This window comes from Lactuca virosa, chromosome 6, assembly GCF_052849685.1.
Source record: "Lactuca virosa cultivar CGN04683 chromosome 6, Lactuca_virosa_CGN04683_v6, whole genome shotgun sequence".
NCBI lineage: Eukaryota > Viridiplantae > Streptophyta > Magnoliopsida > Asterales > Asteraceae > Lactuca > Lactuca virosa.
Genome location: NC_136431.1, coordinates 51160403 through 51175403, shown reverse-complemented (window position 1 = coordinate 51175403; position 15001 = coordinate 51160403). Strand labels below are relative to the sequence as shown.

The 15001-nt window shown below is 40.0% G+C and overlaps 1 protein-coding gene across 1 annotated transcript; it reads right to left on the bottom strand.

Moving 5' to 3' along the window:
- Positions 1 to 5612: 5612 nt before the first annotated feature.
- Positions 5613 to 6080, bottom strand: LOC145121522 (uncharacterized). The gene has a single exon (XM_079057254.1). The coding sequence runs from the start codon at positions 6078 to 6080 to the stop codon at positions 5613 to 5615; it is 468 nt and encodes a 155-aa protein (XP_078913380.1).
- Between the last annotated feature and the right edge of the window lie 8921 nt (positions 6081 to 15001).

The following is a 15001-nucleotide window of genomic DNA, read 5'->3' as shown; positions in this document are numbered from 1 at the left end:
GTGAGACGCGACTCTATTCCTAATGGGGATCTCCTGCCGGATGCCTAGGTCAAGAAGGGTAGGATTCTTCTATATTAATATAAGGATCCTGGAATTCACATCTTCTTATTTTGTTTGCTTTTTTGCAACTTTCAAATTCGAAGAGCTTGTCCCTGTTGCTGAGGAATCTGAATAGAAGATCGAGAAGTTCTTGGCCCCGTTTGAAGCTGAGAGATCCTTTCCATTTAATCAAGCCACTCTGCAAGAAAGTTCTTCTGCCACTAACATCATGTCGACAGGTAAGGACCCTTGATTCATTTTGCTTGTGATGAAGGTTTTTAATAGTCTTCCGTTATATATTTATATAGGATCCAGTCGTTCGCTCCAGTGCTCGCTTCACACTCGTTGATCTTGACATAACCATGTCAAAGGATCAGCTGACGGTGAAAAAGGAGAATAGCTCATCTTCTCTTCCTCCCAAAAAATCGACCATTGACTTGACAGTGAAGACCCCGAGATCCTGGAAAAGGAAATATGTTGAGTCTGCAGGTCTATCTTTGGAGAGCCTTGGGGATGAGGAAGCACTCCAGAAATTGGTCTCTTTCTCCTAAGCTGTAAGCGTTGGTTTTATTTTCGTTCTATCTTTTATTCTACCTTTTGCTGATCCACTATGTCTTTGTTTTAGGTCTTTGATCATGTTTCCGCTGATCTAAGGATCCGAGCGGAGAGGGCTGAACAAGCCCTTCACGAACAAGAGAGGATGCGGAAAGCGACCAATGAGGATCTGTTGAGGAGAGTGAAGCTTCTCAGCAAGGAGAAGGCTGAAAAGGAGGAGGAGCACTTGCTCGAGATGGATGAAGTGATATCTGATGCAAAGGTCAGTGCTGCGGTGGCTGTTTGGGAGGCCAAGATCAGTATTTCAGAGGATCTGGACAATGCAGGTTCCTCGGATGTGGACGGTTGGCGCGAGGCACTGGCCAAATTGACTGGCACGCCTTCTACCGCCAATCAGGATCCTCTATTGTGGCTGACTGATGGAGGGGAGAAGAAGGATGCGGCCGATGATGACCAGGCTAAGGTCTAGGCCTTCAAGAAGTTAGTTTAGATAGTTTTTGTTTTCATCGGTAATGTAAAGAGATTAATCTTTTGTTTTGGTTGGTGCGTAACCCCTTTTGAATGCAATGGTTGTGTTTTCTTTTTATATCTCTCTCTTGATTTTTCTACATGACTGTTATGATACTAGGATCCTTAAATAATTAGGACCCCAAAAAACTTAGTTCCTGCAAACAATCCTGAGACAAAATTCTTTTAGTGAATCATTTTTAGTATACATGAATTCTGATAACCAAATGATTTCTGCTTAGGATCCTAGAAAGTTCAGTATCCTTAAACTTTACTTAGAGTTTTTCGAGGATAAGGATAGATAGAACCTGATTGTCTTCAAGTTTTTCCTTAAGCTTCATAAGCTTTTCAATCTTAGAATTTACTAAGTATAAATCTCAACTTAAAAAAGAACTTAGGATCGCTGTTGACTTTTGATGACAATGTTCTTACCGATGAGGATCCTTAATGATGAGGATCCTTAAGGATGAGGGTCCTTAATGATGAGGATCTTTAATGATGAGGATCCTTAATCGTTAGATCATACGGGGGAATTCCCTTCTTAGGATAACCTGTTTTGGTTATAAACCTTGACAAAATTCTTGGGTAACATCATAAGTTCAATAGATAACATGTTAATGTTATGTACTAGGGAGGATCCAAACTTGTGAAATATTTCACGGGAAAGATCCCTACTTATTATAACATGAAAATGTTATGATTCGTGTGTATTTTCTGGGGAAAGATCCCAACGTGTGATAACATGAAGATGTTATAAACCTTATGTAATTTATGGGGTAAGATCCCAACATGAAAATGTTATAAACCTTAAGGATCTTAACTTATGTTCAAAGATAAGAGGGTTGCTAAGCCACTGCATCGTGAAATGATCCCCTTATTCTTATCCCATATTTAGATATCATGCGTTCAAGCGAGATGTATAAACCTTAGTTCGTGTGAAAGAGGTAATTAGCTCTTTAAACCTTAGAGGGGATTAAGTACCCTTAAGTGTAGGAGAGATGATCAGTCTTTAGCTTATGTATATGATAGTTTAAAGTTCATACCGTTGATATAATGGAATTGTTCAAGTGTTAAGATGCTGAGATCTTCGTGTGTCAAGATCCTTATGTTTCTGGATCTTCAACCTTGAGGATCCTTATGTTTTAGGATCATTTCTTATAGAGATCCTTAGTTCTACGTTGTTTTGCATAGCAAAAGTTAGCTAAGGGTGGGCGTTAGTCTACCTAACGCCCCTCCGATGCTTAAGTTAGTAATGTATTCGAGGAGAAAATAAGTAATGATGAAAATTTTAAGGTAAATAATATGTGCACCTCGGTTTTGTTGAAGATCAATTGATCTTATTTACATATAGTATGATTTGAGATGTATAACATTCTATGATCTTGCCAAAATGTCTCCTTCGAGTGTTGCTAGCCAATATGCTCATTTTCTTGCTTCAGCATCTATGAGATATGGTCCTTCCTACTTAGGAGCTAATTTACCTGCACTAGGATCGTTGGTGTTTTGGAATGTTTTCCTTAATACCAAGTCTCCTATTTGGAATCTTCTAACTTTTATGTTCTTGTTGTAAGCCTTGTTGATCCTTTGTTGATGAGCAGCAATGGGTATCTTGGCAAGATCTCTAAGTTCGTCAACAGTGTCAAGATCCTGGGCTAGGATCCTGTCATTGTTTTCTTGATTTTGGAGCAAGTATCTTGCTGTCGGGATCACTACTTCAGTAGGGATCATTGCTTCTGTCCCAAACACCAAGGAGTAGGGGGTCTGACCTGTGTGTAACGACCCAATTTTCAAAAGAAAATTTTCATTTCTAATTAACCAAAACACGTTCCATCAATCATGTAATTCCAAATACAATTGTTTTCAAATTCATAACAACAACAATTTTTATTTTAAAACATCAGAGTGTCAGATGATAACGATTGAGAGAGAGTGCACGCCGCGCCATCAAGCCTTGCCCTTACCCTTGGGCTCATATGTACCTGAAACAAATCCACAAACTGTAAGCTAATGCTTAGTCAGTCCCCCAGAGCATACCCCACACACAATCCACATAACACATATCATATTAGCTATAAAAGCTACATATATCACATAAGCCATGCATACTAACATATAAGGATGTCGTGGGCTTCCCCAGGGTCTTATACCCTCCTGCCATGGGCTCCCCCATTGTCTCTACCTAGGAATGCTACGGGCTCCCCTACATGGTCTTATATCCAACTGCCACGGGCTCCCACGGGGTCTTCCATGCAAATAACATAATAATCATCAAGCATATCATATATCACAGAAGTATCTATCATACTACATAACTCATACATAAACATATAAGGATGTTGTAGGCTCCTCCCAGGGTCTTATGCCATCATGTCATGGGCTCCCCCACATGGTCTTTACCTAGGAATGCCACGGGTTCCCCACATTGTCTTATATCCAACTGCCACGGGCTCCCCCGGGGTCTTCCATGCAAATATCACATAATCACTAGCATACCACTTAGCATAAAGTTAACTATCATACCACATATCTCTACTACAGCTAGTGTACCACATATCATAAAATGGGCCGGCCTTTGTGCCGTAGACCCATTGGTATGGTGAGAAGACTCACCTCTTGGATGCTGAACTGACAAGTTAGAATAAGATATGTCCCACGTGCTGCTCCAACTCAACTGCCTATAATCATTAAGTGATTAACTTGTCATAATCCCATAATTACCCTAAAAGTCAACCCTGGTCAAAGTCAAGGTCAACAGTCAAGGTCAACAGTCCATGTTGACCTCAACTCGCCGAGTGCATCCAACAACTCATCGAGTTGGTTGTATGACTTGTCAACTCGCCAAGTTACCTTTGTAACTCATCGAGTTCCTACCGAGTCCATTCCTCTGAATCCCGCATCAACTCGCCGAGTCACCCTAATGCTTCGTCGAGTTCATCAATTATCCAGAAAACTAATGTCCGCTCAGACCAAAACCATAATCCTTCACTTCACTCATCCAGAAACTCAGAAACGGGAAAACCCTACCCCGACTCATCGAGTCAGCTAAGGGACTCGACGAGTTCCTTCAGTCCTTTCTAAGTTCAGCCTTTTTCAGTGGGATCTAAGGTCCCAAACTCCAGATCCAAACTCTCTTAGTGCAGATACCATGTAAAGTTGCAAACTTTACGTGTATGCAAGGCCCTTCAAGGCCACAACATCAAAACAAGGTTTCTTACAAGGTTTTCCTGCATGGAAAGGGGCTAAGCTGCATAAAGTGAGCAACTTTATGTCATTGGGGACCTAGAGAGGTCCAGATCTGGAACCATATCCTTATGATAAGTCCAGATCCGAGTTTGACTCCATTTTGCACCAAAAATGGCCATTTACTTCCAAGAAAAGGGATCTAATCAACTAGAGATCAAGGTGACGACTTTATACCTCAAGATGATGTCCAATACGAAGTAGATGTCGGATCTACTGCTCCTCTCCTTTCTCCTTCCTCTTCAAGCTCTAGAATCCTTCACAAATACCCCAAAATCACTCACAAAAGCTCTTACTCTCACTCAAGAAGGTGCAAGGTCGAACTAGGGTTTTCTCTGGCTAGAAGGGTGATAAGGGAGGCCACAAGAGGCGCGTTATGTTCCTTAAATAGGGTTCAAACCCTAAAAATTAGGGTTTCTCTTTATAACTCCTACTCGTCGATTCGGGGCCTTCCGACTCGTCGAGTAGGACCCAAATCCCGCGTCCTCATAATAGTCTATACTTGACGAGTTGGAGCACCCCAACTCGCCGAGTCCATGCACAAAACCCTAAAAATTATAAAATTTAATTTATACCTGGAACAGGTGTTACACTGTGGCTACTTTGGAAGTAGTCCTATCTGCCCATAGGACGAAAGGAAGCTCTTCTGCCCATCTTTCTTTCTTTTTATCTAGCCTTTTCTTCAAGTTGTTTACTATGATCTTATTGCTCGATTCTGCTTGACCATTAGCTTGGGGATGGATAGGAGTGGACATTATCATTTTGATTCCCCAATTTGTGTAAAAGTCTCTTGTCCTCTTGCTTATGAATTGGGATCCATTGTCGCATATGATTTCAGCTGTGATCCCAAACCTGTTCAAGATATTACATTTAATAAATGAGACTACCTCTTTTTCTCTAACCTGAACGATAGGAGTGGACATTATCATTTTGATTCCCCAATTTGTGTAAAAGTCTCTTGTCCTCTTGCTTATGAATTGGGATCCATTGTCGCATATGATTTCAGTTGTGATCCCAAACCTGTTCAAGATATTACATTTAATAAATGAGACTACCTCTTTTTCTATAACCTGAACGAAAGCTTCAGCTTCGATCAACTTCGAGAAGTAATCAGTCATCACCAACATGAAGACTTTTCCTCCAGGAGCTATTGGTAATTTTCCTACTATATCCATTCCCCATTTCATGAATGGCCATGGAGAGATAATATGATGTAGAGGTTCTACTGGTTGATATAGGATGTTGTTGTGTCTTTGGCAAGCATCACACTTTTAAACATGTAGAAAAGAATCTCTCTTCATGGTTGGCCAGTAGGACCCTGTTCTCAATGCCTTGGAGCATAAGGATCTGTCCCTAGTGTGATTGTCACAGTCTCCTTCATGTATGTCCTTTAAGACTTCTACAGCTTCAGGATCTTCCAAGCATCTGAGGTAGGGACCTGCCATAGACTTTTTATAGAGTTTTCCTTGGATTATTATGAATCTTGAGATTCTTGTTATGAATGCTCTTTTGCTTTTTTCTTCTGCTGGGATCGTTCCATTTTGGAGATACTCCATAATGGTTTGGATCCATGATCGTGGACTTCTTCGAGGATTCTGTTTGTTGGGATCCCTTTGAGGAGGGATCTGAGCGTCAGGATCTCCGATGGCTGCTACACTTATTGGTTGTTCAGGGTCATCAGGTTTGTCGGAAAAGGCTTCTATAGCTGGAGTTATTATGTGGGTTATATGGATCTTCATTTCTAATGGGAACCTTAGGGAGGATCCTAAGTTGGCTAATGCGTCTGCTTCTATGTTTTCTTCTCTGGTAACTTGGGTTAGGCTAAAGTTTTCAAAATCAGAAGCTAATTTTTTGAGGATCTCGAGGTATAATGCTAGTCTTTCACCTTTCACTACATAAGATCCATTAAAGTGATTGGTTAATAATAAATAATCAACAAATACTTGAAGATCCTTGATTTGAAGATCCTTAGCCAATTGTAGTCCCATGATGAGTGCTTCATTTCTGCTTCATTGTTGGTTGCGTTGAATTCACAACTAACTGCCTGGGGTAGGATGTCCCCATGTGGTGATTTTAGTATGATCCCTAGCCCTATTCCTTTTTGGTTTGAAGCTTCATCTGTGAATAGTGTCCATTTTCCCAAGTGTTCATATTCTAGGAGTTGTTTAGCTTCAATGTCTACTTCATTTTGTAGATCATCACAAAAGTCAGCCACAAAGTGTGCTAATGCTTGTGACTTTATGGCAGATCTTGGCTCATATTTGATGTCAAACGTGCTTAACTTCACTGGCCATTTTGCCATTCTTACTGACATCTATGGTTTTCTCATCACATTATTAATAGGATAATTAGTTTACACATGTATATTATGTTTCTCGAAATAATGTCTTATTTTAGTAGAAGCAGTTACTAATGCAAGAATTAATTTTTTAAGATGAGAATACCTGGTTTCAGGATCCAGAAGACTTTTACTTACATAGTAGATAGGATGTTGGTCTCCATTAAGATCCTTGGCTAGGACATCACTTACCGCACTTGAGGATACCAAGAGGTAGAGGAGAAGTGGCTCTCCATCTATAGGCTTCACCAGCGGTGGCGTGATACTTAAGTATCTTTTGACTTCCTAAAAAGCTTCTTCGTGTTTTTCGGTCCATTCAAACTTCTTGTTCTTCTTCAAGATATCATAGAAGGTCTTACACCTCTCCGAGGATCTTGAAATGAACCTGTTGAGTGCTGCTACTCTTTCGGTTAGTCTTTGGATGTCTTTTGTTGAATATGGAGATTTCAGCTTGATGATTGCTTTGATCTGCTTCGGGCTTGCTTCTATTCCTCTCTTGGTTACCATATGCCCAAGGAACTTGTCCGACTTCATCCCAAAGTGGCATTTAGATGGATTCAACTTCATGTTGAATTCGTCTAGAATGTCAAAGGCTTCTTTGAGATCCCTGAGATGATCTTCAGATTTTATGGACTTCACCACCATGTCGTCAATGTAGACCTCCATGGTGTCCACCAACTTGTCTTTAAACATTCGGTTCACCAGTCTTTGATATGTTTCACCTGCATTTTTAAGACCAAAAAGGCATTACAGTGTAACAATATATACCTGTTGCTGTTATAAATGTTGTATCTTCTTGATCAGATGGTTCCATCTAGATTTGTTGGACACCTGTTGAAGCATCCATAAAGGTTATGAGTTTGTGGCCAGTTGTTGCATCTATCATGGAGTCAATGTGTGGTAAAGGGAAAGGATCCATAGGAAAAGCCTTGTTAAGATACGAGTAGTCTACACATACTTGCCACTTGTCGTTCTTCTTCCGTACGACAACTACATTAGCTATCCATCTCGGGAACTTCCATTCCTTGATCATCCCTGTCTTGAGGAGCTTTTCCACTTCTTCTTGGATGATCTGATTCCTTTTGGGTGCAAACTTCCTTCTCTTTTGATATATCGATATGAAAGAAGGATCAATATTATGTTTTTGAGTGATAATACTCTTGTCTATACCTGTCATATCTTCGTGTTTCCATGCGAACGCCTTGCTTCTGGTTTGAAGGAAGTTTAACAGGTCTTGCTCAATTTACTCAGGTATTAAGAATAAAAATGAGCGTCAAAATTAAATATTAGATAAAGCCGATATCTATTAAGAAACTTGTAGTGGGCGTGTTTCTGGCTAGGCATTAATATTGACATAATAGTCTAGGTTAACCTTTGTAACTAATTTAGAAGAAATGAAAAGGAATTATGTGAATATTATGTGTTTTATGCTTAATTATTAGGGTTTAAATAATTAAGAATAAAAATGAGCGTCAAAATTAAATATTAGATAAAGCCGATATCCGTTAAGAAACTCGTAGTGGGCGTGACAAGGATTACGGATATATAAAGAATGCCGAAATCCGAGTTGTAACGAAGAAGTTATGACCTGTCGAAGTTTCGCGATAAACCGGCACGGTGCCGAATGTCGTAAAAAGTGAGTTTTTGATAAACTACTTTTTAGCCTTAGTGATCTAAACGAAACTCGTAGTGCTCGTTAAACCGAGAGTATGTATAAAAAGAACGCCCAAATCTGACTTTGTATGAGGAAGTTATGATTTTTCGAAGTTTCAGCTTAGCAGTAGACAGCTAAAAACTCGAATTTTAGATCGAGTGATTTTTAGCCGACACAACCTAAACGAGAATCGAAGGTCTCGTCATTAGTAGCACAACGGTAAAAAGTCTGACGAAAACGGACGTCGGATGAAGAAGTTATGAATTTTTAACAGATTTCTTGTCCCGGTCTGTTAAAAATAATAATATAAAAAATTAAGGTCAAAATTATCCGACGAATCCTAAACAAAAGTTGTAGAGCGTAATTTTACCTACGCGTGCATATAAAGAACGTCAAAAACGGAGCTCGTATACGAAAGTTATGGATTTTAGAAGTTTTGGCGCGAAAATCGAGAAAAATCCCCAAAACCGAGGAATTTTGCACACGTGGACTTCGGCCACGTGTCCTCGCTTCGCATCCGACGCGTGTCCGATCTCGGTGTGTCATCAGCAACGTGTCCGAACCGTAGAGCTGTCCGAAGTGGTCCAATCAGGAGCCTCCAGCAGACCCCTCGCATGCGTAGCCACGTGCGAGCCACCTGCTGCCTTCGCATGTGCGACGCGTGTCGCGTCCGAACCCTCGCTGGCACCGCCTCTTCTCGGCCGACTTCGGATCTCACCCTATAAATAGAGGGCTTGCGAGATCTTCCGGGTACTTTTGGAAAATGGGCATTTTTCACCCCCTTTTCAATATTTTTAGCATTTTGACTTCCCCCGATGCCCCGAGATCATTTCCAACGCCCGGAACACGTCCCGGAGTGCCCGAGAAGCTCGGGAAATTTATTTTTTCGGTTTCGAAGCCCGACATTCGCAGAGCCCGGTTTCTCAATAAAACTCCCGGTTTTATTAGAAACGATCGTTTTAGGCAACGAAGTGCTGCCCGGTTATCGATAAATCAAGTGAGTGTATAGTTACTTTCATTTTACACATAGATATGAAGTATTTACCTTAAAATACGTGCTATGTGTAAATATATTAATTGTTTATTTGAGTTGACTGTTGAGTTGATGTTTTATACAAGTTTTAATCTGTATATGTATTTTTATCTACAAATATGTTGGGTAAAACATGGGTAGATGAATTAGATGATGTGTGATGAAATAAAAGTGATGAGAGGTACCGATGTTTAAGATGATCTAATTATCTAGCAGAGTATAGACAACGGCCACAAACTATTTTAGATAGTCCAGTGGAACGTTAGCAAACTTGTAATCGGTAGATATGTTTGAACTATATGTTCATAAGGTGTTCTCGAACTATATGTTCATTAGGTGTTTTTGAACTATGTGTTCATCCGTTAGTTCTTCTTTTTGACACTATTACGTGTCGGGGTACGGGAGCGTACAGTAGTACTTTATTAGTATTTTCCCTATACTTTTATTTTGAAGAACTTTGGAGTCTTTGTTTCTTTCATGAAGTGATCGAACGAACTTCATGAGTCAGTGATATAGATCATGAGTTAAATAGTGGGTGTGTGATGGAAGGTGAGTTGGATAGATGAGATGATCAGTGATATAGATCATGAGTTGAGAGTGAATGGTGAAATATGAGAAAAGCCATACCCAAACGCTGGTGTGAGTGGTGCAATATGAGAAAAGCCCTTACCCAAACGTTGGCCCCCGTCATTCAGCAGAGTATGGATGACAACCACGGACTATTCTAGACGGTCTGTGGAACACTAGCAGGCTTGCAACCTGTAAGTGAATGAACTATATGTTCATTAGCTGTACTCTAAAAAAAACCGTTGACATGTATTGCGGGGGGGAACTCCCGTGGGAAATACCGTCGATGAATAAGAGCTATGGACTTAGAACATGGAAAAACCCATTGACATGTATTGCGGGGGGGAACTCCCGTGGGAAATACCGTCGATGAATAAGAGCTATGGACTTCGCACATGGAAAACCCACTGACATGTAATGCGGGGGGGGGGGGGGGGGGGGGGGGAGGGGGGGACTCCCGTGGGAAATATTGTCGATAAATAAGAGCTATGGACTTAGCACATGGCGACGATGTGACTTCGTGCCTATTTGACATAAATTGCTGAAGGAAAGCAATGTTGTCACCCCCGATGTTTGTCTTATTTGACATATATTGTAGAGGGAAGCAATGTTGTCACTTTATAGGTTGTTTTATGTTAGGATGTCTTGTTTGACATAAATTGCTGAGGAAAGCAATGCTGTCACCCCTTGTGAAAATCCTTAGGCTAGGTCCCTTGTGATAGTTGTTTTAGGGACGTAAAGTGAGGATAATGAGAATGGGTAATTAGGGTTACTTGGTTGATGAAATTAATAATTTTATTGTTGATTGAGAACTGAATAAGTTTATTATTTATTGTGGGTTGAAAACCCTATATGCTCACCAGGCTCCCAAGCCTGACCCACTCAGTTTATTTGTATCACAGGTATCGATACGAAGTTGCTTTACACTGAGAGATTAAATGAGAAGTAGATCACTAGTGTAAATGAATGTAAGTTTTGTTTATGCTTATGTTTTTGTATTGACAATGACATCCCAATGGTTTAAGTGAATAAAATTCATTTCTTCGGAAATGATTTGATAACATAGTTATCATGTTTATCTGGGAACAAATTCCGCAACACTTTTAATCAAATGATTACTCTGAAATTATTTTAAAAGCATAAATTAAATCGGTCTTTTCTGGCCGTGAAATTGGGGATGTCACAGTTGGTATCAGAGCATTAGTTGAAGCGAACTAGGAATTTGTAGGATTTCTAGACTTAAACTTAGAATGCTAAGCGATGATTGTGAGATGAGTGTCTACTTTATTTTAGACACGAGCACAAGTTTATTTTAGGAAAGATGCCTAAAATGTTTTATGTGTTAAACATTTTATGTTATAGCTATAAGGATGCCTTATATGCTATTATTTGTTCGGATCTAGGGTCTGTTGCCGACCGGATCTGGAAACCTTATGTGTGTAGGATTCTAAGCGTATGATTACGAGATTAGAACTAACATGTAAACATTTCGAAGTGATGAAGAGATTTATACATCTATCGTAAATAAAGCTTTCCTATCTTAAGTTCTCGCCCAGTACACCGAACGTCTGCTTGGGTGTACAAAACGTTATGGTGAAGACTCGTAGAGAATTGAGTAGATGGATGAAATGAAAAGCTTATGATAGTGAATAATACCTATCAGGAGATATTGTAAGAGTGGTATCTTGCCTTTAGAATACGTTTAATAAAATAACGGAACGTTTAGAGGGGTACGGTACGTCTGAAGTACACCTTCGATTGGCAGGATTATGGAATGGTTGGAGTAATTCTTGAAGTTGTCCCATCGTCTGGAATTTCCATCACCAACCAAGTTGAAGTAGAATTGATGGTTGAAGATACGCATGGAAGAAGTCCTAGTAGAGTCTAGGAAAAATTCTATGATTGATTGGACACATTCATATATGTTAAATGGTTTTGTGATTTTAGGACTTGGGGAATGCGAGACAGTACTTGGGACGAGTATGAGTAGGTGTGAATAGTAGTAGAGATCTATACTACTGGAAGCACAGGACTCACACTTGGATCAGGGAAAGTCACAAGGTTACCAAGAAAACTCGTAATTGATTCCATCTTATTCTAGTATGTCGTTACCATCGTTCCGGTAATGACTAAGAAGATGATTGTTATTCCGACCCTAGTGGTCATATCAAATTGAGTCCGACTACGATGAGTTTGTTACGTGGTTCCGAGAACCAAGTTCGACGTAGCATTTGACTTAAGCCAAATGATTGAAGTAAAGGATGATCAAAGCGATCAATAGAAGTATCACATTCGTTGTTAAAGAAGTTGGGTTAGGTTGTGTTCTGACCCAAAGGGATAAAGTGATAGCATATGCATTGAGGCAATTGATAGAGCATGAAAAGAACCACCCCACTCACGATTTGGAGTTGGCAGCGGTAGTATTTGCCTTAAAGATATGGAGGCACTATCTTTATGGTACCAAATGTAAGCATTTCACTTATCATAAGAGTCTTCAATATCTCTTTAATCAGAAGGAATTGATACATGAGGCATCGGCGCTGGCTAGAGTTACTCAAGGACTTTGATTGTGAGATACTTTACCACCCTGGTAAAGTAAATGTTGTTGCTGATGCTCTCAGTCGGAAGGTAAATCTTGAAAAGAAAAGGCCAAGAGCGTTGAGGATTAAAGTTGTCTCGACTATTGTGAAAAGTATAAAGAAAGCTCAAGAGGAAGCTTTAGAAAAGAATGACCGAAAGGAGGAACGTTTGAAAAAAAAACGTTGGTGTTTGATACAAATGGTCAAGGATTGAAGGTATTCAAATATAGGATTTGGGTACCTAAGACGGGAGGAGTAAGAGGTCTTCTAATAGAAGAAACTCACAAAACCATGTACTCGATTCATCCCGGCAGTGCGAAAATGTATAGGGATCTAAAAACCCTATTACTGGTGGCCGACGATGGAGCTCGATGTTGCTAAGTATGTGGCCAAGTGTGTAACATGTGCTAGGGATAAGGCACAACATCAGAAACCGTATGGGAGTTTAAAACCTTTACCTGTACCCATGGGAAAACAGGAAGGTATCACTATGGATTTTGTGACTAAACTGCCCAGAACAAGGAACGGTCACGACATAATTTGGGTGGTCGTTGATCGCTTCACTAAGAGTGCGCATTTCATAGCAGCCAACGAGAAATGGTCTATGGATAAACTTGCAAATTCTTACGTGAAGGAAAGTGTGAGGCTTCACGGTGTTCAGTTAACTATTGTATCTGATCGTGATAGCCGTTTTACCTCAAGGTTTTGGAGGAGTTTATAAGAGGAATTGGGTACCAAGTTGTGTTTGAATACATCTTACCATCCGCAAACCGATGGTTAGAGCAAACAAACAATTCAAACGTTAGAGGATATGCTGAGGGCATGTACCCTGGAATTCCAAGGTAATTGGGATAAACACTTACCTCTAGTAGAATTTTCCTATAAATGATAGTTTCCACTCGAACATCTAGATGGCACCTTGTCACGCTTTGTATGGAGAAAAGTGTCGAACGTCGTCATGTTGGCTGGAAGCTGGGGAAAAGCAGTTTATGGGACCTGAAATAGTCCATCAGACTGCTGAAAAGTTGAAAGTGATTAGGGAAAGGATGTTAGATGCTCAAGAGATCCATGCTGACAATAAAAGACAACCGATATCATTCGAAGTTGGAGATTCAGTTTTACTTAAAGTCTCGCTGTGGAAGAGACTTATAAGGTTTGGTAGAAGGGAAATATTGAGTCCAAGGTTTATTGGACCATTTAAAGTTCTTCAGAGAATCGGGAATCAAGCTTACAAGCTAGAACTACCGGAAGAACTGGAGGGTATTCATAATACCTTTCATGTGTGTTATTTGAGAAAGTTCACGGGAGATGTGTCCGACATAATTCCCATTTCTGAATTAAGGTTGGATGAAAACAAGAGGTTGATTGAAGAACCTGAGGCAATCGTTGACTGTAAGACTAAGAAGTTGGGATGTAAAATGGTCGATTTAGTGCTTGTGCATTGGAAACATACGAATGGGCCAAATCTCACCTGGGAAACGGAGAGTGACATGATGAGTCACTACCCGTATTTGTTTGCTGATGTGTGATTCCGGGAACGGAATCATTCTAAGGGGAGAGAATTGTAACGCCCGTGTTTCTAGGCTAGGCATTAATATTGACATAATAGTCTAGGTTAACCTTTGTAACTAATTTAGAAGAAATGAAAAGGAATTATGTGAATATTATGTGAAAATTATGTGTTTTATGCTTAATTATTAGGGTTTAAATAATTAAGAATAAAAATGAGCGTCAAAATTAAATATTAGATAAAGCCGATATCCGTTAAGAAACTTGTAGTGGGCGTGACAAGGATTACGGATATATAAAGAATGCCGAAATTCGAGTTGTAACGAAGAAGTTATGACCTGTCGAAGTTTCGCGATAAACCGGCACGGTGCCGAATGTCGTAAAAAGTGAGTTTTTGATAAACTACTTTTTAGCCTTAGTGATCTAAACGAAACTCGTAGTGCTCGTTAAACCGAGAGTATGTATAAAAAGAACGCCCAAATCTGACTTCGTATGAGGAAGTTATGATTTTTCGAAGTTTCAGCTTAGCAGTAGACAGCTAAAAACTCGAATTTTAGATCGAGTGATTTTTAGCCGACACAACCTAAACGAGAATCGAAGGTCTCGTCATTAGTAGCACAATGGTAAAAAGTCTGACGAAAACGGACGTCGGATGAAGAAGTTATGAATTTTTAACAGATTTCCTGTCGCGGTCTGTTAAAAATAATAATATAAAAAATTAAGTCAAAATTATCCGACGAAGCCTAAACAAAAGTTGTAAAGCGTAATTTTACCTACGCGTGCATATAAAGAACGTCAAAAACGGAGCTCGTATGCGAAAGTTATGGATTTTAGAAGTTTTGGCGCGAAAATCGAAAAAAATCCCCAAAACCGAGGAATTTCGCACACGTGGACTTCGGCCACGTGTCCTCGCTTCGCATCCGACGCGTGTCCGATCTCGGTGTGTCATCAACAACGTGTCCGAACCGTAGAGCTGTCCG